The sequence below is a fragment of the Humulus lupulus genome, chromosome X (assembly GCF_963169125.1).
Source record: "Humulus lupulus chromosome X, drHumLupu1.1, whole genome shotgun sequence".
Classification (NCBI taxonomy): Eukaryota; Viridiplantae; Streptophyta; class Magnoliopsida; order Rosales; family Cannabaceae; genus Humulus; species Humulus lupulus.
The window spans coordinates 211,440,444-211,462,810 of NC_084802.1; the positions used below are offsets into that span (position 1 = coordinate 211,440,444).

A 22,367-nucleotide genomic window follows, 5' to 3' on the forward strand; every position below is an offset into this window, starting at 1 on the left:
CTTAAGGTAAAAGTTGCCCAGAATTGAGTTTTGTAATGGGAACTTAACTCTGAGGGCCTAGGATCGATCCTACTATCAAGTTGAGTGGGATTTGACATCCCAGAGGCTTGGGTTGGGTTTGGAAGTGTTTATTTACTCATTTTGATGAGGTTTTATATCATGGTTGTGACTAGGTTATCACTAGGGGCTTGGAATCAGGATCGTGCTTATGGCTTGTTTATTGGTAACCTATGCTTGGACCAAAGGTAAGAAAATCTGCACCCCATATGTGACATGCATGGTTATCCTTGATGCATGTTGGATGTTTAAATGTGATGCACGAGAAACATGTGATTAGGGCATGCCATGAATGCTAAATATGAGATTGATTAGAGCTTGAGTCTCTGTGTTTGTGCATGATCCTAATTATGCTAGCAATTGTTAAGTAAGCATGCTGAATGCCCTATATTTGGATATTTGACATATGATATATGCTTGGTAGCATTGCTTACTTGTGCGTGGCCCTGATTATTCAGGATTGGCATTGGTCGCGTGTTACTGACCTAAGAGCCAGAAACAACATAAGCGTCATGAACACAGAGCCGATAAAATATTAGATCTAATCGATATCGGCATTGAATGACTCAATGAGCATTAATACTGGACCGACCATAAGGTCGATGAAAATTATTAGCACTTGACTAGTCTATGACTAGTTACTCAGAGCCAGGGCCTAAGGCCTAGGTGACTGTTTTGTCACATGGCTAGGGAGCGGAATCCCATGGTTGTGACTCTATGGTCACTCGGTAGGTTTATGTTGGTGACTATTTCATCAAATACCTACCTTGTTTAAGCTTGTGAAATGATCATTTATTTGTAAAGCCCAGGTGACCCTATCGTCACATGGCTAATAAGAACGGAACCCACCTTAGTGACTCTTACCACTGTCACTCTTCTATTTGGGGCTAAAAGCCCTGGATGATTATTATGGTCATCGGTTGATGTTTTATACTCAACATTACGTGAACTAATTTGCATGCGTGAATAAGGCTGTTATTGCTAGGCATGCACTTTATGATCTGATGACATGTTATTACTGTTCATGAGCATACTGAGTTTTCTTGCTTAGCTTTGGCTCACAGGTGCTATGTGGTGCACGTAAAGGCAAAAGAAAGATGGACCATCCTTGAGTTGGAGAGCTTAGGTGACGATGTGTAAATATGCGGCTGCTCGACCGCCACGGCCGAGGGTTGAAAGAAGAACTAGGGTTAAAACTTGTTTTGCCGCTTAAATCGACTGGTTGTAAATATTTTGTTGTAATAAACATTTAAATTATATTTTTGGGATCCCAATGTATACAATAAACGTTCTAATGAAACGTTATATCTTAACCAAAAATTTTAATCCCTAAACCGCTAATCATACTTGGTTACACGATTATGGAAAAATGACTCGATTAACAAGTTTAGCATTGTTTAAAAAGGCACACCGTAACGGTCCCTGGAGTTTAGGGCGTTACAACAATCGAGGTACATCGAGGCAGAACGCCAAACAAATTTCTTTTGAACTCATCGATTCCCATCGAGGCATATACTACATACATTAAGTTCTATGCCTCTATTGAGGTCCATCGAGGACCATCGAATCTCATCGATGTACCCATTTTTCCTAAAAGTGTGACGTTTTATCGAGGTCCATCGAGGACCATCGAGTCTCATCGAGGTACCCATTTTTCCTAAAAGTGTGAGGATTTTATCGAGGTCCATCGAGTCTCATCGAGGTACCCATTTTTAAAGTGTTTTATCGAGGTCCATCGAGGACCATCGAGTCTCATCGAGGCATATCGAGGTAGACAAATAATATAAACATGTGATGGTTTTATCGAGGTCCATCGAAGACTATCGAGTCTCATCGAGGCAGACAAAAACCCAGAAAAAAAACCAAGAAAGAAACGATAATCCATTCTGACAGTGAAAGATTATAATAAAACATGAAGGCATACACAGATCTGTTCGAAATAGCAAAATCAATGTTGATAAACAAGTTTCCTCACTACATATAACAAATATATACTTACCCATACGTTTTTTTTATCTATAATCCAAAATGAAGTTCTTGCCTTAAAATGATTCACAACTTGCCCCTGAAATCCAATCTCGAAAATTTGTATAGATTATGCTACCTTGCTTTTTTTTTTTTTGTACGAGAGCTTGAGAGATAGAGTGGGAAAACGTGAGAGATAGAGAAGGAGAAGACAATTAAAGAAAAAGAGGAAAAGTTATGATAGGGGCATTTTTGGGAATCCAAGGAATACTAGAATAAAAATGTGATTTTTTTTAGCTTTGTATCATTTTGTTATACAGTATCACTTAATGCATTAAAATTCAAATTTCTCATTCTAATTTGAACTTTTTCTTTGTGGGAATAAATATATAATACTATTAGGCAATAAATATGATTACAACTCGAATTTATTTTTCATAAACACTATTAAAAATTCAACGGAAGATAAAATAAACCTAATAATTTTGGGTTTAAAAAATTACATTTTGAATATCCATAAATGTATCAATATTATGTTACCAAACGAGGCCGTTATAGTATGTTAAAAAAACATGAAGTCATATAGGTAGGAGATTATACGCTCTTGTATTTTGTCTCATTATCTTTTTTTTTCTTTTTTCTAATGTGTCTCACTACCTGTTTGAATCTTGTGTTTTGATAAATTAATTTTTGGATCTTGTGTTTTGTAGAATGATTCAAATAGACTCTTGCACTCGATTTTGATCAAAGTTTTTTTTTTATCTAAAATCACAAATTATTCACCAAACTAACAAGTTAGAATAAAAGCATAATCATTCTGTCTAACAACTGTATTGTTATATTCAATTTTGAGTTCATCAAAATCAGGTTTAGTGATATATTTGAACCATTTTATAAAATTACATGGTCCAAAAAGTAATTTATTAAAATATAAGGTTGAAACAAGTAATGAGATAAAACACAAGGTTCATAAAAGTATAAATCTGTTAGGTAATCATTTTTAAACACTTTTTGAATGTATATATTTATCTGTGTAATTTTTCAATATTTATTTCACTTTAATTTATTTAAAAATTATATATATATATTTATATACATGTACCAAATCAAAATACAAAATTCGTTGTCAAAAAGTTTAATTACAAGGTTCATTATGTAATTTATGCCAACAATAATACGAATATAATCACAAATCAATAATCTCTAGAAAACGGGGACTAAGGTGTCCAAAATACCCGAGACATATCTTCATTAGAAAAATTTGGAATTGGGTTCACGTATTTTAATTTAATTGAAATATATGACTTGTTCAATAATAGTATGTTATGTTATAGAGTGTTAAATTCTTTAACATTTCTCAAACGATATATTACTCTTTGTTTGGTCAACAAAACAAGTGAATCAAATCCATTATTTTTAAACAAAAAAACAAGTGAATCAAATATTGTCGTGTAATTTATTGTCGTAAATTAATATATTAATTATAACTTTTAGTTTATATATTGATAAGGTTAAAGACGACTGAGTTTGTAATGTAGGGAACAGCTAGTCTTAAAGAGACTGAATTATTATAAAATTTGGATAGTTTGTGATAATGATACATAACTGTACTAATTTTTAATTAAATTTTGACCATTCATTATTCAGATAGCTGTCAAAGTTTAATTATAAATTTTGGGCTTCATTATCCTTAAAATAAATTTCTAATGCATGATACATCAAGTTTTAAATTCTAGAAAATTCTCTCAAACAAAATTGAAAATAAAGGAAAAAAAAACAAAAATATATATATACTTTTGCATGCATGTATGATTTGTTACCTTAAACTTTTAATTTTCTTTTTTTTTTTTAAATGGAAAAAGTAATATTTCATTTTTTTTCCAAAAATTTTTAGTCATAAATTCTTATAATTACAATTTTTTTTAGATATTATAACACTAGCATGTTCGAATAGATTATATTATTAAAATATCAATTAGGTGTGAAACTTTTCATTTTCAACACACAGACCATGTGTAGTGTAACTTAATTGTATTGATCCAATTGTTTGGTTTATTCTATAACATTATCTATTTCGACATTAATGTGTTATGCATGAACCTTATTGATTCAATTAATACAAATCAACCAACGAATTTGAGAGAGAGAGAGTATTAAATAATTATGACATAAACCTTTTTTTTTTTTTTTTTGAGAAAGGTGTAACTTCATTAATAAACGGGTAGGTACTCATTTGGTACCCTCTGTTTTGAAAAAATTCAATTTTGGTACCCTTTATTATCAATATTACTCACTTGGTACCCTCAATTTTGAAAATTAATTAAAATTAGTACCTTTATGTCAATTTCGGTGAATAATTTTTTTTCAATGACAAGTTTGCCCTCCCCCCATTAATTTGAAAATTAAGTAATAGTAATAATATTATTAAAAAAAAAAATAATTAATAAAAACTTAATGATATTAAAATAAGGAATTAATATAAACAAGACAAACGTGGTGTATATCATATATGTTCAGATTGTTTGGCTTCTCTTACAAGCTAAGATGAACGTAACCTTACAGCATACCCACAGAGACTAGGCGAACAGCGCAGGTGAACGGAGAGGAAGGGCAGAGGTCACCTGCAAATAGCCACCTGTAAACTGAGACCCACCCACGATTCGCAGCCAGACGCCAGACGCAGAAATGGAGACGACGGAGACCACACGGAGGTGAATCGCGAACGGAGACGACGACTTTAGGTCACTGTTTCTCCTTCCCTCGCAGGTCACTATTTCTCCTTCAAACGCAGAGCCATGTGCAAACTGAGAGCCAAGAGTCGCAGCCAGACGGAGAAGAAGACGAACGAAACGCAAAGCCACCTGCAAACTGTTTCTCCTTCAAACGCAGAGTTAGTTTTTTTTTTCTTTACTTTTTTTTTCTTGGGTTTCATTGGTGTTGTTATTGAAGGTTTTCTCTGTTTGGGTTTTCAAGCTTGTGTTTTTCTAGCTTTGAATGATGGTGATGAGGGTTTTTTTTACAGTTTTATGGTCTTATTTAGAGAGAGTATATTGGTTCTGTCATATGTATATATAAATATGGTTCTATCATATACGTGTGCATTTTTTTTGTCTATCATATTTAACCTAAGGCATATATATATGTGTGTCTGTTAGGGGTGCACACGGGTCGGATTTTCGGGTTTCGGGTTCGGGTTTTGTGGGTTTCGGGTTACGAAAAATGGTACCGAAACCGATCCGAAATTTTCGAATTTTTTCGGGTTCGGGTTCAGTCGGGTTCGGGTGTAATTTCAGGTTTGATGGGCCATTTCTGATTTTGGGCCGAAAAGCTCAGATTTGCAAAAATACCATTTTCTTTTCAAAATTGCCATTTTTTTTTTCAAAAATACCATTTTTTTCTTTCAAAAATATCATTTTTTGGCAGTTTCAGTAGTACTATGTGCGATTGTTTCTGATATTTGCCAAAAGAAGATAAAAATTAAGTTACTTAAAGTTTCTATGTAATGATTGGATGCATATTTTAGGTGTGCATGTCATTACTTTATTGTTATTTGACTCTAAGATAAAATAATATTATTTGAAGGAATTGCAGAAAGGTCAGTGTTTTTTTATTGAACATGGATAGAAAAAACAAAGACTTGTATTAAAGTTTAAAATGCTAAAGCAATAATTTATTGAGTACAAAAACATCAAAAATGATTTCTAACTACTTAGGCTTCGGTTTTCATGGCAATTACGACCTTAGACCAAGTTGGCCTTGCTGTTATATCAGCTACCCAAGCATGAACATGGGGTCGGGATTCAAACAACTTCCTGGATCGGGTCTCCATTAAGTATTGTATGTGAGGAAGGTGGTGAAGATCTGCCAAAGTGAAGCTGTCCCCAGCCAAATATTTTGACTTGGCTAACTGACTTTCGTAGACATCTAGGACCTTTGCCAACTTAGATTCATTTTCCTCCACCGCTGCAAGATATATAGTACCCATGCCAAGCATTGGCTTTAAGACATCTCACATGTCAATTTTGTTGCTGCTGGATCAAACTGATGATTCTCTACTTCCAACCATACTTATACGATTGCCTTCTTCTTTGACTCTGAATACAATAAAAATTAAGTTACTTAAAGTTTCAGCCCATTAAAACAAATAAATTAATAGATTAGATCTACATCTAACTTAACCGAAACTGCCTATCCTAACATATATATATATACATATATTATATATATATATACATATATATATACTAAATGTAAATATGTATTATGTACTGTGCTTACCGGACCGAGGCGAGGCGAGGCGTGTTGCGCCGCTGGTGGTGGCCAGTGGTGCCGCCGCGTGAGAGCTGAGGGAGGCGAGGCGAGGGAGGCTCCGGGCTCGTCTCGAAGGGTTGGGTCGGCGGCAGGCAAGGCAGTGGCTGGCACTCGGCTTCTCTTCTTCTTTCCTCCTTGCTGTTGCTGCCGTGCTGAAGCTTGAACCAAGAGGGAGGCTCAGCTCAGGCTGCCGTGGCCCATGCTTGATGTTGATGATGGTGCTGCTCTGCTGAAGCTTGAACAAAAGGAGGACAACGAGGGAGGCTGGGGCTGGGCTGCCGCTTGACTGAAACGAAGGAGAAGAACCAAAAAAAAAGGGGTTCGGGTAAAGTTTAGGGTTAAATTCAATTGTTTCAGTTCAGATTTTGATTATATTTTTTAAAAAAATTCAGTCGGGTTTCGGGTTACACCCGAACCCGACAGTACATATATTGCAAACCCAAATCCGACCCGATTTTTTCGGGTTCGGGTCGGGTTTAACCCGATTTTGTCGGTTTTTTCGAAAAAACGGATTCTCCGGGTTCGGGTCGGGCGGGTTTTGCGGATTTTCGGGTTTTGCGGGTTAAATGTGCACCCCTAGTGTCTGTGTTAATTTGTGTTTTATTTGGGTGAGCATTTGAAAAAATGTGGCCTAAGTTCCTTGTTTTTGCCCTAGTTGTTGATCCAAACTTGCATATTCTTGCAGGATTAATAGACTCCTTCAAACGCAGAGTTAGTTTTTTTTTTCTTTATTTTTTTTTTGTTTTCGTGGGTTTCATTGGTGTTGTTATTGAAGGTTTTCTCTGTTTGGGTTTTCAAGCTTGTGTTTTTCTAGCTTTGAATGATGGTGATGGAGGTTTTTTTTACAGTTTTATGGTCTTATTTAGAGAGAGTATATTGGTTCTGTCATATGTATATATATATGTGTGTGCATCATATATATATATGGTTCTATCATATACGTGTGCATTTTTTTTTTGTCTATCATATTTAACCTAAGGCATATATATATGTGTGTGTGTCTCTGTTAATTTTTGTTTTTATTAGGTGAGCATTTGGAAAAATGTGGCCTAAGTTCCCTGTTTTTGCCATAGTTGTTGATCCAAACTTGCATATTCTTGCAGAATTAATAGACTCCTTCAAACGCAGAGTTAGTTTTTTTTTCTTTATTTTGTTTTTGTTTTTGTGGGTTTCATTGGTGTTGTTATTGAATGTTTTCTCTGTTTGGATTTTCAAGCTTGTTTTTTCTGGTTTTGAATGATGGTGATGAAGGTTATTTTACAGTTTTATGTTCTTATTTAGAGAGAGTATATTGGTTCTGTCATATATATATGTGTGTGTGTGCATCATATATATATACATGGTTCTATCATATATGTGTGCAACTTTTTTTTTTGTCTGTCATATTTAACCTAAGGCATATATATAAATATATATGTGTGTTTGTGTTAATTTGTGTGTGTGTTTTTTTTTTTTTTTTGTGAGCATTTGGAAAAATGTGGCTTAAGTTCCCTGTTTTTGCTATAGTTGTTGATCCAAACTTGCATATTCTTGCAGGATTAATAGACAGCATGGATACTGTGCAAGCTTTTGATATAGCAGTCTCTGAAGTTGAACCACATATTGGAGCTATTGAATATGCAACTACTGCTTCAAATGAAGAACATTTGAACTTGCTCTGCCTTTCTGAACCTGGTAAATTCCTGACACTATGATTAATAAGTTCCTAAGTCATTTCAATATGATTATATATACAACTGCTCTACCTTTTTTGTAAACCAATTTTTATGTTGTTACTTCTAAATTCTATTAGGTGCATCATCAAGTGGACACTGCTGGAAGCACAAATATGCTACCCGAAGGGCTTATAAAAAGCCAAATGAGATCATTGAAGCCAATGTTGACTAACTATTAAGTCTAACTGATGATAGTGACTTGGAATGGAGAAAAGGGAGGCTTGAGAGTTCAACAGATGATAACAACTCTGATTTTACAAAAGAATGTGATGAATCTGAGACAGAGTCTTATTATGGGGGCTTCTATGATAGTGATGAGGATGGTCACATTGGTTGCAAGAGAGTACGCATATCGAAAATGGTTGTTGATCCAAACTCAAAAATTCCTATATCAAAAGTTAAAGACATTTACCAGAATGGAAAGATAGTGCTTCAGTTGTGGCAAACATTTAGAGACCACAAGCACTTTTGGGAAGTGTTGAAAGATTATGCTATTTAGGAAGGTTTTGAGTTGCGTAAAGTGAAGAATGCTAGAAGCAGAGTCACAAAACTTTGTCGAGAAGAAGGATGCACTTGGAGGATACATGCTTCTTTATCTCCTGATGGAAGGCATTTTATCGTCAAAACATTGAATCAGGAGCACAAATGCCAATGTGTAGTGAAGAATAGGACAGTAACCGCTAGCTGGATTACACATAAGCTTCATAATAGTTTTGCTAGAACACCTGATCTGATTTTGCAAAAAATGAGGGATGAGTTGAAAGACAACTTTGGCATCGAGGCAACTAACATGCAGTTATGGAAAGCGAGACGGAAGGCAAGAGTAGATGTTGGTGGTGGTTATGTACACTCTTATGCAATTTTAAGGAGATATGCTGTTATGATTCATCGCACTAACCCTGGGAGTGCTGCTATTGTACAAAGTCAACTTGTGCCTGTCAATATAGATGATGGTGAGATTGTAAAAGCCCCAAGAATGCAGCCACAATTCAAGAGAATTTTCGTCTGCTATGAAGGGGTCAAAAATGGCTTCTTAGCCAGATGTAGACCATTTTTTGGATTAGATGGATGTCATCTAAAAGGGCCATACAAAGGCATTTTTTTGGCTGCTGTGGGGGATGATGCAAACCTCCACTTCTACCCCCTTGCTTATGCAATTGTTGAAGCTGAAAACACAGATAGTTGGAGTTGGTTTTTGGAGTTACTGAGGGGAGAAATAGGGGACACTGTCAGTGGCCAGCCATGGTGCATCATGAGTGATAGACAAAAGGTTAGTGTTGTATCTTCCCATTTAGATTCATTTTTATTTACACGCTTGCGTAAATCTAAGACCAAGTTTCATTTATGTAGGGACTAATTGAGGCTGTGGCTGCTATACCAGAGGCAGAACACCGATATTGTTGTTTTCACATTGAGAACAACATGATAAAAAAGTTTTGAACATCACAACTAAGGGGTCTGTTTTGGGCAGCAGCTGAGACAGTGAATTTCAACACTTTCAAGCGCATTATGGACATGATAAAAGAATTCAACTCAGAGGCACATGAGTGGTTATCAAATATTGAGTTCAATCATTGGACTTTGAGTAAGTTTGACACTAGAGTGAAGGTAGAACACATTACCAACAATTTCGTTGAGTCATTCAATGATTGGATAGAGGAGCATCGTTACAAGCCTTCAGTGGATCTATTGGAAGGGCTAAGAATGCAACAATCAGCCATGATGTATGCTAGGAAAAAGACTGCAGAAAGATGGGAGCACAAGCTCACTCCAAAGGTCCATCAAAAGGTACACGAACTACTCAAGAAAGGTCGACGAGCACACGTAACAAGGGTTGGTGAAGAAGAATTTCAGGTTGATTATGACAAGAAAAGTTGTATTGTAAGATTAAATGAATGGTACTGCATTTGTGGGCAATGGCAGGTCAAAGGAATACCATGCATACACGCAGCTGCTTGTATAAGCAAAATTAGGGCCAACATAGAAGATTATTGCTCACCATACTTCACCATTGAAATGTGGAGGAAGACTTTCCAGGGTGTAATTCATCCCATAGCTGATGAATCTATGTGGCCTGAGTTTAATGATGAAGAACTATTGCCTCCTGTCATAAAGGTGCAACCAAGAAGACCCAAAAAACATCGCAGAAGAAGAGTTCCTGGAGAGGAGAGACCATTGTCATCAATGATAGAAAACCAGCTAGAGAGACATGTTTCTAGCACCAAAAAGTGTAAGAATTGTCATGAGTTTGGGCATAGCAAGAGGACTTGCAAGAATCCGAGCATCATATCACAAAATCAACCACCTAAAGGCTCTGCTCAAGCATAAATACCACTTGAAGGCTCATCTCAAGCACAAGTACCACCACGAACAGGCAGGGACCATGGAAAGACAAGTGCTCGAGGCAAAAATGATGCACCAACAACAAAAAGTAAAGGCAGAGATCGAGGTCGAGGTAAAGGTCGAGGGATAGTAATGGGCACACAATTTAAACTTGTTTTTTTGCTTATATATTAATATGTACCAATGAATTGAATGATTCCAATATTATGATGATATATGTTTGTGGAAGTGCATTTTTGCATACTGTAACACTTACTTGTGGAAGTGCAATTTAAACATAAAATAATATCCTGCATGCTGCAATGTTTTAGGTTCAACAATAACTTTTGATGAACATTATATATTTTGTCTTAGGTCATATATGCCTTCTTTTGTTCATTTTGTATGGCATAAACCATAGATAGTGGGTGATTGTTTTGATGAACTGTGCTAGCTAACTTTGTTTTGATGTATTTTACTAGAAGTTATGGTTTTATGATAGAATTTTGTCATGTAATATAAATTTCAATGTTTCAGATTCAAGTTGGGAGCTTAGATGAATCTCCTGAGGAGATGCACTTGTCTGGAGCACTATTAGATATTTTCTCAACTCAGGATACTTAGTGGAATCACAACCACAACAAAAACTTTTGAAGAACATTATATATTTTGTCTTAGGTTATATATGCCTTCTTTTGTTCATTTTGTATGGCATAAACCATAGATAATTGTGTTGGCTTTATTTTGTGCTGGCTTTAATTTGTACATGTTTTGATGTACTTTAGTTGTCTTTATTTTGTAAAGCAAAGACAAGCAAAGATAGATAGCTGACTTTATTTTGTGCTGGCTTTATTTTGTAAAGCAAAGATAGCTACTGACTGTTGTGGTTTTATGATGGAATATGCAATGAGTTTCATTTTGCAATCTTATTAATGTTTTTTTAAAATGTAGAATGTAGATTTCTATTTTCAAAGTTAATTTGCAAGTTTTTGACCAAATCAATTTCATATACTACAACCAAATAATGCTTATAGTGCAGTAGGTTTCATAAGCTCGTTTAGTACCATATGTTTTGACAAAGTTTTATTTTGGTACCCTCTATTACGAATATTACTCACTTGGTACCCTCTATTATGAGGTCTTATTTTTCAAAATTAATTAACCTTGTTAAAATAAAAAAAAATAATAATAAACCAATTATTGGAGGGCAAACTGGTCATTAAAAAAAAATTGATGACTAGAATTGACTTAAAGGTACTAGTTTTAATTGATCATCAAAATAAAGGGTACCAAATGAGTAATACTCATAGTAAAGGGTACCAAAATGGAACTTTCTCAAAACACAGGGTATTAAACGAGCAAAATCCCTTAATAAACAGATAAGCACAAATAAAGAGAATGGCAATTATTTGAGTCATTCCATATTGCTTCATTATCTAACCCTAAAGCTTTCTTAGTAATTTGATGAGCCAAATCATTGGCTTGTCTAGGAGAAAAAGAAAGAAAAACTTTTGGGAAAAAAGATAATGAAGTTCTAATGTGATGAACTAAGTTATACGAGTGAGGTAAATCAGACCAAGAAGAATTAATTTTGTTAACCACGCTTAAAGAGTCTAATTCTATCTGAGAGATAGAGAGATGAATGTTGTGGCACCAGATGATGCTATGATGAAGTTCTTGAGCTTCCATAATGTGAGAGTTATAGTTGCCCACCAAAGGAATCATGAGACCAGCTATAACATCGCTTTTTTGTTCACACACCAGCCCCTAAGCCGATTTTATTCTTGATTTTGTCACAGGCAGCATCAACATCAAGCTTAAATTCTCCTTCCGGTAGTGGTTGCCAAACAACTGGGGTCCTGGAGGTTTTACTTGCTTCGGCTTGGTCACATATCCTGTTGACATAAAACTTTTTATTGATACAGTAATATATACAGTAGAAGAATTCATTAAATATATATATATATATATATCAAAAACTAGAAAATACCAAAAGATACACAAAAATACTATATGTTTGGATAAGGGGAAAAGGTTGAGGAAAGAAAAATTTGGAGAGAAAAGGGAAATAAATAGAAAAAAAATGTATGTTTGGTAGGAGAGAAAAGAAAGTGAAAAGGGAAAATGAGTGGAAAAACAAATTATGTAGGTTCTATTCAATATTTTCTTATCCAAATTAAAGAAAAAAGTGAGTGGAAAATTGTGTAAATTGATGAGAGAATTTAACTAATATATAGTCTTATTCATTTAATTCCTAATGTTTCGTAGTAAAGAAAAGATGGCGAAAATAAAAGTTTTGAGAGAAAAGTAGAAAGAAGAAGAGAAAAAAAATGTTTGTTTGATTAGTTGGGTTGAAAAGAAAGTGGAAGAGAAAAATGGGTGGAAAAAAAAATTGTAGGGCTCACCAATTTGTATCATTCTCAAATTAGAGAGAATTTTTTTTTACCATATATATCTAATTGAAATTACAAAGTTACCCTTATTCATAAATATAAAATTATTCAATTACAATTAGAAAAATAGGATTTGTGGTATTATATTTGCACCCCAAATATATATATATATATATATATATACACACACACACGCACCCATTGATTAAAAAAATTTATTTTTAAAATTATTTTTAACACTTTTTTTCAATATTTTTTTTAACATTCTTTAAATTCTTATTTTGTTAATTTCAATAATTTTATTTTATCTTGTTTTCATAATTTTTTAGAAATTTTTTTTTCACTTTGACAAGTTTAATATTTTTTTGTTTAAATTTTTATTTTATTTAAATGTTTAAAATATATATTATCTATATGTATTTTTAGAATATGAAAAAGAAAAAAAATTTAGAAAAATGCGAGCATAAGTTAATAAAAATATATATTATATATTAATTTTCAATAAAAATAGGATGTTTTAATCAAATTTCAGAGTGCAAATATAAACACACATGATTTTTTTTCCACCAAACTATTGCCGTTGTTGAGTTTTGTCCTTCAAACTTTTTTGCATTACAAAAATCTCCTTGAACTATAGCAACCATTGAAAATGTGTCCATTCTATTGCATTTCGTTCATTTTTTTTAAGTTGTTGACTGGTGTAACTACGATGTGGAGCTAATTTGGCAGGATTTAAGAGTTTAGGTGGAAAATACATGCAAAGATAGTGGTCTAATAACAAATTCTAAGAATTTGTATTCGCATTCTTAGAGTTAATATTTGTATGTTTAACACTGATAAATTCGATTTTGGCTAACTTTAGTTAATTAAATAGACCTACTATGCATGTGGCATATGTGCATATCATCGAACAATTAAAAAAAATGAACATAATGCAATAGAATGGGCAAGTTTACAATAGTTGCTATAGATCGAGGGGAGTTTTTGCCACGAAAAAAAATTCAGGAGACAAAACTCTACTAGGATCATAATTTGGGAGTGCAAAAAAGCTATTTGTCAATTATAATTTCACTTTCATCTCAAGAGAAATGCATTTTCTTTTCTATCACTTCTCTTTTCCATCTCTCCTAATTTTACAATCATTTTATTTTTCTTTCATTCATCTATATTTTATACCAAATAACTATAGTGGTAATAAAACTTTCTTTTCCATCTTAATTTTTTTTTCTCTCTCTTAATTTTTCTTTCCTCTCTACCATATATGGATAATTATAAATAATTACAAATTTTGCCAATGAAAAGTTTCTTCATTTACTCAATTTACAACAATTGACCCAACAAAGTAAGTATTAGGGAAATTAGAACTTATATGCTTTCTAATATACACAAATTAAAAAATATGCGAACTTTGCTAATCATAGGCAAAATATGACATTCTAAAAAAATGGACAAAAGTGCCCCTCCCATTCAAACTACTCATTCTTTCTCTTTCTCCTTCTCCTTCTCCTTCTCTCTCCTTTCCCCTTCCATCTCTCCTTCTTCTGCCTACCTAGGTCCATCATAAGAAAGAAAAAAAAAACCCAAACCCACTACTGCCATTAACAACATTTGTAGTTACCATTAACACCATTCTCTCACCATTGAAGTATCTATGGAAGCACCCATCATATTGTTTTGCAATTTTTTTTTTATGTTTTAATGATTTGAAGTCCAATCTAAAACATAAACACAAGAAATGATTAACTTAAAACACTAATTGATGGATTTTGAATACTTGTGTACAAGATTTTTGGTTTTGTTTGCATTTTTTTTCCATATCTGGAACTCTCATAATTGCAGATTTTTTTTTATTAAAATCGATGTTTAACAATGTTCTAGAGATGGTTCCATGAAAACTTGATTTTTGATGCAAAACAATGCCAAAACGATGCAAAATGATGGTTTTGCGATGATTTATGATGATATGTGATAAAATTTTGGTGATGCATAACTTTTCACTCGGATGTCAGTTTGAGATGATTTTTTTTTTTTGGTAATACGACTCAATCTTGTATTACGCACAAAACTAATTACAAACACCCATCAATTAATTACATTTGTAACTTCCCCACCCAATCTAAATCCTCCTTACTTATCTTCTCTGCCTTCAAAAAGGAAATCATATTACTGACATCAGTTTTGATTTTCAAAGAAACATTACAAGCCATTGGAACCTTTAGATTCCAATATGCATCATTTCGAGCTCTCCAGATGTGGTACACGCTAGCACTAAGAGCACAGTAGTACACTCTATTTCGGCAACATGAATGCCTACTTCTCCTAACCCAATTCAAAATTCCAATCAACTCATATCTATTAGAGCCAATACTTAACCAATTCAGAATTTGATACATACATTGCTTACTAAATTGACACTCAAAGAATAAGTGTCTATGAGATTCGTCAAACTGACCACAGATAACACAAAAAGGATCATTTGTAACACCAAATCTTGTGAGCCTATCTCTAGTTGGCAACCGCTTCTTGAACACCAACCAGGTCACAAACTTGTGCTTAGGGATACCAAGTCTATCCCACAGCTGAGAGTACTTCCATCTTATCTCTGTATTCTTCTTCAGCAGCTTGTACACCTTGGCAATACTATAGCTTGGCCAACAGATTGCATTATGAAGGTATACTTCCTGTAACTCATTCTTAGTCTAGACAATTCGTTTCCAATACCAACTACTTGTGATTGGAGCATTATAACTCCACCAATCATCCTCCTTTATGTACACATTATGTACCCATTTCACCCATAAATTTTCTTATTTCTTTGCAATTGCCCAAATATATTTCCCTATAGCACAAATGTTCCATAGTCCAATATCTTTGAAACTGAGCCCTCCTTGCTGCTTAGACTTGCAAATCTCAGCCCAAGAAACTCTCCCAGGAACTGCATAATCATCTGTATTTTTGTGATTTTATTTTTTTAATTTTGATATTTTTTTAGATCTACACGTTTATAATGTTTAAGACCTTAAATTTAGAGTGTGTAGAACACAAACTTTAAATTATTTAACTCTCAAACTTTATTATGGCCTCAAACGAACAGATCTTGAAATTATTGTTCTACACTCCAAATTTAAGGTTCTACACACTTTAAACGTGTAGATCTCAAGAATTACAAAAATTTTAAAAAAAGAATACCTCGAACTGACATCTGATTGAAAATTTATGCCTTAATTACTAAAGTTTTAATCAAATTTCATTGCAAACCATTGGAAAACCATAGTTTTTGGCATCATTTTTACGTCAAAAATTAATTTTTCATAGGACAATCACTAGACTATCGTTAAACATTAGTTTACCATCACCTTTTTGCCTAAAAAATCAAGTTTTCATGTCATCATCGTTAAGCGTTGTTTTTTTTTTTTTTTTTTTTTTTTTTGCCTAAAATACAAGTTTTGATGGTACCATTGATTTTTGCCTAAAATATCACATTTTCATGGCACCTTCGCAAGAACATCATTAAGCGTTGTTAGATCATCAATTTTAATAAAAAACAAATCTACAATTTTAAGATTTCTATATTTGTAGAAAAAAGAACGCAAACAAAACCAAAAAATCTTATACACAAGTGTTCAAAATTCATTCATTAGTGTCTTAAGTCAATCTCTTCTTAAATTTAAGTTTGGATTGGATTTTGAATCATTAAAAAAAATTGCAATATAAAATGATGGGTGCTTCTATAAATGCGTCAAGGATGCTTCAATGATGAGAAAATAGTGCTTCTATGATGTTAATGGTAGGCGCAGATAGTGTTAATGGCGGTCGTGGGCTTTTTTTTTTCTTCTAATGGCCATGGGTAGACAGAAGGAGAAAGGAGAGAGAATGGATTATTTGAATGGGAAGGTGACTTTTGTCCATTTTTCTTAGAATGACATATTTTGCCTATGATTAACAAAATTTGCATATTTTTTAATTTGTGTATACTAGAATGCATATAAGCTCAAATTTCAATAAAGAAAAAACAATACCTTTTTAATATTAAATTTAAAAATAGATACAGTTTAGAACTACTCGAGCTAAGTATTTTGAGCTCCTTATAGAAGTGTGGATAAGATTTTGTGGTTCGAAAATAACAAGGATAGCATGTTTAACACTAAGTTTTTACAAATATCGTTTGTCTTTAGTATTTTGATATTTCCACCAATAAGATACTCTTTTAGAATCACTATTATTTCTTTTTTCAAAAAACACACCTACAAAAATGACTTGACTCCGAAAACTTATTACATAAGTATTTTTAAATATATGTCTCAATTATATATTTCTCATACTTCTTTTATTAAAAAAGTACAAAAATACAAAATCAAAATCCAACCACAAAAAAGCACAACCAAATTGAATGAGAAAACGAAAACTAAATTAAATCCCAACATTTTTGTTACACAAAATCATATGTAAAGTTTAATTAAAGCTGGCCAAAAACCAACAATTAATAATAGCATTGCGTATATATAAATTAACCAAGTGATGGTGTTCGATAATTAGAAGAAGAAGCTGCTGACATATTTTTTGAGAAGGTTGGGAACCAAGGCTTTGTATGCTGCTTCAGAGGGATGATAACTATCCCAAAATATATGTTTCGATGGATCTTCACATGGTGGAGTCAAAGGGTTACATAGTACTGCCACTTCTAGCGCCCCTGTTCCACAACACCCTTTATCCACTTCTTCAAACCCTAAAAATAAATAAACATGTTATAATATTAGGAAAATGTTATCTAGTCCCAGGACAAGCCCATCACAAATCGGAGGGTCATCATCTGATCTGTGATGGGCTCGTACTCAAGCTATGCAGCAATGCAAGAGTAAATAATATAAGCACCGTAGTTTTGAGGGTTGACAATGAGATCGAGAAGCGGGTTGTAAATATCGACGTAGACAAGCCTGCTATTCGAAAGTTTAGGCATAAGTGAGTCAATGGTGGAAGCGAGCTTGGAGTTGAACATGAGTGCTGCTTCATTGTATTCTTCTGCACATTGTCTTAGTATTCCACCACCTAAAGTTCTCTGTGATGGGACACAACCTATTGGTGGTGCTGAAAATACTCCAATTCTTCTTGCCCCGAGTCCATATATGTCCTATAGTGTGGTTTGTAAAATTGATAATTTTGCAAACAAAAATTAAACATGTGTATTTTTGCAAATTTGTATTTTTTTTTTAATTCTAGAATTACCTTGATGAAATCTGAAGCTCCTTGGATCATTAAGTCTGTATAAGCAGGGACATCGTATTGTAATTTTCTAATACGAATTGTGAAATAGGTATTAGCAATGTCATCACTACCAGCTACAACTAAAAATATGGCATTATCCAATATGAATTTGGTTCTCTTTGCTCCAACTTTTGCTTTAAGCTTTCCTATGTACTCTTTGAACATTCGTAGCTGTTCTTCGAATGATATGACAGACTGTTTTTTTTTTCAAAAATCATAAAAAAAAAGTTCAGTAATTTACCAAATAAATAACATAGTTAATAATAATTTGTATATATACCACTATTTTGGGAGTCATGGGGTCATATCCTGAGCCACCGGAAGCGAAGCAAACCCCAGTCGGGAGATCATTTGGGCTTAGATTAGGGTCCAAATATGCTGGCACGTATTCTTTAATGCCCAATTCTTCAGCTAATTCAGAACAAATAAATAAATATTAATTAGAGGATTAGAAAATAATTATTTAATTGGGATTAAAATAATTGCATGAATGTTAAAAAAAAAAAAAAAAATATTGGAAAACTTAATGCTTACACTACTGGTACATAAAAATAATAGTAAATAATAATTGACCATTTATTGAGAGCTATTTGTGGTCACATCAAAAAAATTACTTTTACTAAAAATAATTACACAGTTTTTTTTTATTCTTGTTTTTATTTTTATTTTTAAACAAAATGACTTATTTTACTTCGTTTTATTTCATTTGGCAATATTGGTCATCATTAATAAAATGATTGATTGAAGAGAAATATATATAAATATATCTAATAAATACGTGTCAACGGCATATCTCAACAAAAGTTATGACAAAATTTACAATCAATACACATATAATAAATATGTACCACTGCTCTCAGACACACCACACCATATTATTATTATTATGCAACGGTAGAACATTTATCAATGCTCCATGATAGAACTTGATGAATTCAATTCGTTATAAAACAAAAACAAAAAAAACAAATATACATATATAGTTAGTTCAATTATTTTTATTTTTTTTCATTTACAAAAAATAAAAAAGTATGTTCTTTAATTCAAGAAAGTACTACGTGTAGAGTCTCAGAGCTTTTGGTGGACCTAAAGAGTGTACTTTGAGTTTGTTGTATCATTACACAACACAACACAAAAATAATGCATCAAAATTCCACATTGCATTGCACCCATAAATAATTGGAAAATTCTATCACAGGCTTGTCAGTTTAGCTCTTACCAGAGCATTTATATATTTCGATATGTAGTTATATTAGTCTTTCTACCTGTTTTTTTTAAAAAAATTCTAAATAGTTTATATTACTGAAAATTAAAGATTGAAAGAGTTAGTTTTGCGAATATAAAAAAAAAAAAACACGTCCAATTGATAATTTAAATTTTATTTTGGGTGTTAGAATTTCTCAAAAAATAATATAATGTATACTATAACTATAATGTACAAAATCATATTAAAAAAAATTAAATTATAACTTATCTACGAAAACAAAAATACATCTACCAATAGGGGCTAATAAACCAACACCCTACTATAATTATGGTTAGATTGAGGTCCACCGGGACCGATTTAAAGCGTGACAATACATATATATATATATATATATTATAGGTAAGTATTATTGAGCTTAGCTATACGTACAGCTCCAATATTTTGGTAGTTTGGCTAGCTTTGAAATTAACCCCTGTTTTGTACGGCTAACTTATATTATTTATTATTCTTTACAGATGGCAAATTAAATGACCCTCATAATAATTACATTATTTTATTCTTTTTTCAACTCTCTTAATTATATAGTGTTGAATTATAAGTATTGTTATTTGACATTTTAAGATGTTCAACGTCATATAAGGTAGCACCTTATGATTGATTAACGATATCTCATAAGATTATACCGATAGCGGCATGCCAACTCTTTGTAGTGTTGAACACCACTAGTACCCGTTAGCAATTTTCCTTAATTATACCCTATCTAATTAACTATTCATCTTAACAATTCATAATTACACACGTATTTTCTGGATTGATCAGTAACTAATGTAATTTATCTGTAATGTTCTAGCTAGTTCGATATATAATACAAATAAAGATAATAAAAAATCATGATATTTTCATAATATAATAAAATGAAGAAATAAAAAATCTAAACTAAACGAAGTAACTATATATATATAATTTAAAAAATTTACTTTGATTTTCGTTCACATGTATATAATATATTAATAATAATAATAATAATAATATATGTGAGGTTGGACCAGATAAGGAATGAATTATATATCTTAATATCATACACACATTATACATGTATATATGTATATATATATATATATATATATAAAAATCAGGTTATTTCTTTTCCGTTAAAACAGTTTTTTGTTGCCCTAATATTCAATCGAAAATCAAATCATATTCATTACTTATATAGATAGATATAGTGAGGTGTACCTATTAGATCTGAAGGGACCTTCCCATCACCAAACCTTCCAGTAGGTATTCTGCCCTTGAAATTTTGGCCATAAGGAGCGAAATCACACTTGACCAGAGTCTTGAGACCGTTGTTGTTGCCTGTGTCCATGATCGAATCTCCGAACACAATCACCGCCGGAACTGTCTCATTTGCCGGCAACTTTATCAAACCCCATGATGGATTAATCAGAACACCCAATAAAATAATGGAAAATAATAACACTCTCACTATATGAGAAAATAATGAAGAACAACAACACACTTTCATCATCATCATCATTATTATTATTCTTATATAACTTTCTTTAACCTAGCTATATATATGTAAATCTATATCTCTTTCACAAAACTTGGATATATATATATTGTAGAAGAGATCAGAGCTACAGACCAAAATTATAATTAAAAGAAGAAAAAGAAGGGTTATGTTGTCTGCCTCATGCAGGTACTTTCTGCTATTATTTATATGCAAAATTTTGAAGCCCCAAGAACTTTTTATTTTATTATTATTATTAGTAGTAGTAGTAGTAGTATTAATTTAAAGTATATAGAGAGGTCATTATTGCATGTATATATATAAGAAATAACACCCATAAATGAACTTGTAAACTACATATATATATATTATTATTATTATTATTATAGCCAGAAAAAAAAAACAGAATAGGTCATCAAAACCATGTGTATAAAACCTCCGTAAATAAACAATTAATATTATATAGTTTTTTTTTTCCTTTGGAACTAATTATATAGCATATACATATTTTATCACTTTTAGTGTTGTTATTTTAACCTTGTAACAAATAATAATCCAGAGTATATAATATGATCATTTTAGAAAGAGGGGGGAAATATTTTGTATTAAAAAAATTCGTTTACCTCTAAATGAATAAATTATTCTTTAAATGATAAATATATAAATCTTTCCTGAAAGTATTATTTTATTGTATATAATTTTTTTATTTTTGTAGAGGAATTATTGTATATAATATTATGTGATATGTATATTAGAATATAATATGTTAAATGGTTCAGGAAAATTAATAATTTTTTAATTAGCTAAATTTATCAATAAATGACGAAATTAACTCGATTTCTTAGTATTTTCAAGAGTGGGTGTGATCATTATAATCTATAAGTATAGCAAAATTATACATTGATCTTATAATAGATAGTTAGGTCCTTTTTTAATTATATACATACATATACACACGTGTGAGTTGTAATAATCACCTTATCATTTCATTATCGGTTTTTATTAATTATGTGTAGGTTTAGGTGGATTGGGTTGGTTGTAATATGAAAAGTCTAATTACTAAATAGAGACACCTAAACAAAGAAGCTTCTAATTTTGATCTTCTCTTACAGTCAAAAAAAAAACAAAAAACAAAAGAAAGATCTGTTTATTCATTATTTTTCAATTATAACATACCTTATCATATATGGGAACAATTCCTTATATATAAATATAAAAAAAAAAAAAAAAAAAGTGTAAATTCTCATGGTTTCCTCTTTCAAATCAAATCGAAATGTCTGGTTTTAATTCCTTAGGGCATGCACAGTAGATTTTTAAAGGAGCTACTTCTCTACAAATTTGAAGAAAGATGATTAACATCCCTTTCATTAGCTCCTTCACTATAAGAAAATTTAATATTAGAGACGGACCGAGTCTATCTGTAGTGTACAGATTATTAGCGGCAGACTAGGGGCTTCGCTGCTAATGTTGTGTAAATTTTTTTAAAAATTTATTAATTTTTAATAGCAACGGACTTACAATTATTAGCAGCGGATAATCTGCCGCTAATACACTAAAGTAAATGACTGGGAAAATAACTGAGATTTATTTTAGAATTATTAGCGGTGGGTGTAGATGTGATT

General features: G+C 32.2%; 3 protein-coding genes across 3 annotated transcripts; 2 read left to right on the plus strand and 1 right to left on the minus strand.

Annotated features, from left to right (window-relative positions):
• The first annotated feature begins 8,890 nt into the window (after positions 1–8,890).
• LOC133805057 (uncharacterized) lies at positions 8,891–9,667 on the plus strand. The gene is made up of 2 exons (XM_062243159.1): positions 8,891–9,318; positions 9,399–9,667. The coding sequence occupies exons 1-2, from the start codon at positions 8,929–8,931 to the stop codon at positions 9,486–9,488; spliced, it is 480 nt and encodes a 159-aa protein (XP_062099143.1). The 5' UTR covers positions 8,891–8,928; the 3' UTR covers positions 9,489–9,667.
• Positions 9,558–10,994, plus strand: LOC133806709 (uncharacterized). The gene is made up of 2 exons (XM_062244801.1): positions 9,558–10,259; positions 10,908–10,994. The coding sequence occupies exons 1-2, from the start codon at positions 9,558–9,560 to the stop codon at positions 10,992–10,994; spliced, it is 789 nt and encodes a 262-aa protein (XP_062100785.1).
• A 6,155-nt stretch (positions 10,995–17,149) lies between these two features.
• Positions 17,150–21,019, minus strand: LOC133804089 (GDSL esterase/lipase EXL3-like). The gene is made up of 5 exons (XM_062242242.1): positions 20,469–21,019; positions 18,306–18,436; positions 17,987–18,220; positions 17,636–17,891; positions 17,150–17,489 (listed from the first exon to the last, which is right to left on the minus strand). The coding sequence occupies exons 1-5, from the start codon at positions 20,767–20,769 to the stop codon at positions 17,296–17,298; spliced, it is 1,116 nt and encodes a 371-aa protein (XP_062098226.1). The 5' UTR covers positions 20,770–21,019; the 3' UTR covers positions 17,150–17,295.
• Positions 21,020–22,367: the final 1,348 nt, after the last annotated feature.

Excerpts from the sequence above, each read along its gene's own strand:
- LOC133805057 (XM_062243159.1), top strand. The coding sequence starts at position 8,929 with ATGATTCATCGCACTAACCCTGGGAGTGCTGCTATTGTACAAAGTCAA. Across the intron at positions 9,319-9,398 it reads TCATGAGTGATAGACAAAAG|GGACTAATTGAGGCTGTGGC; the intron begins GTTAGTGTTGTA and ends TCATTTATGTAG.
- LOC133806709 (XM_062244801.1), top strand. The coding sequence starts at position 9,558 with ATGGACATGATAAAAGAATTCAACTCAGAGGCACATGAGTGGTTATCA. Across the intron at positions 10,260-10,907 it reads AAAACCAGCTAGAGAGACAT|ATTCAAGTTGGGAGCTTAGA; the intron begins GTTTCTAGCACC and ends TCAATGTTTCAG.
- LOC133804089 (XM_062242242.1), bottom strand. The coding sequence starts at position 20,769 with ATGATGATGATGATGAAAGTGTGTTGTTGTTCTTCATTATTTTCTCAT. Across the intron at positions 18,221-18,305 it reads CCATGACTCCCAAAATAGTG|TCTGTCATATCATTCGAAGA; the intron begins GTATATATACAA and ends AAAAAAAAACAG. Across the intron at positions 17,892-17,986 it reads GAGCTTCAGATTTCATCAAG|GACATATATGGACTCGGGGC; the intron begins GTAATTCTAGAA and ends ACCACACTATAG.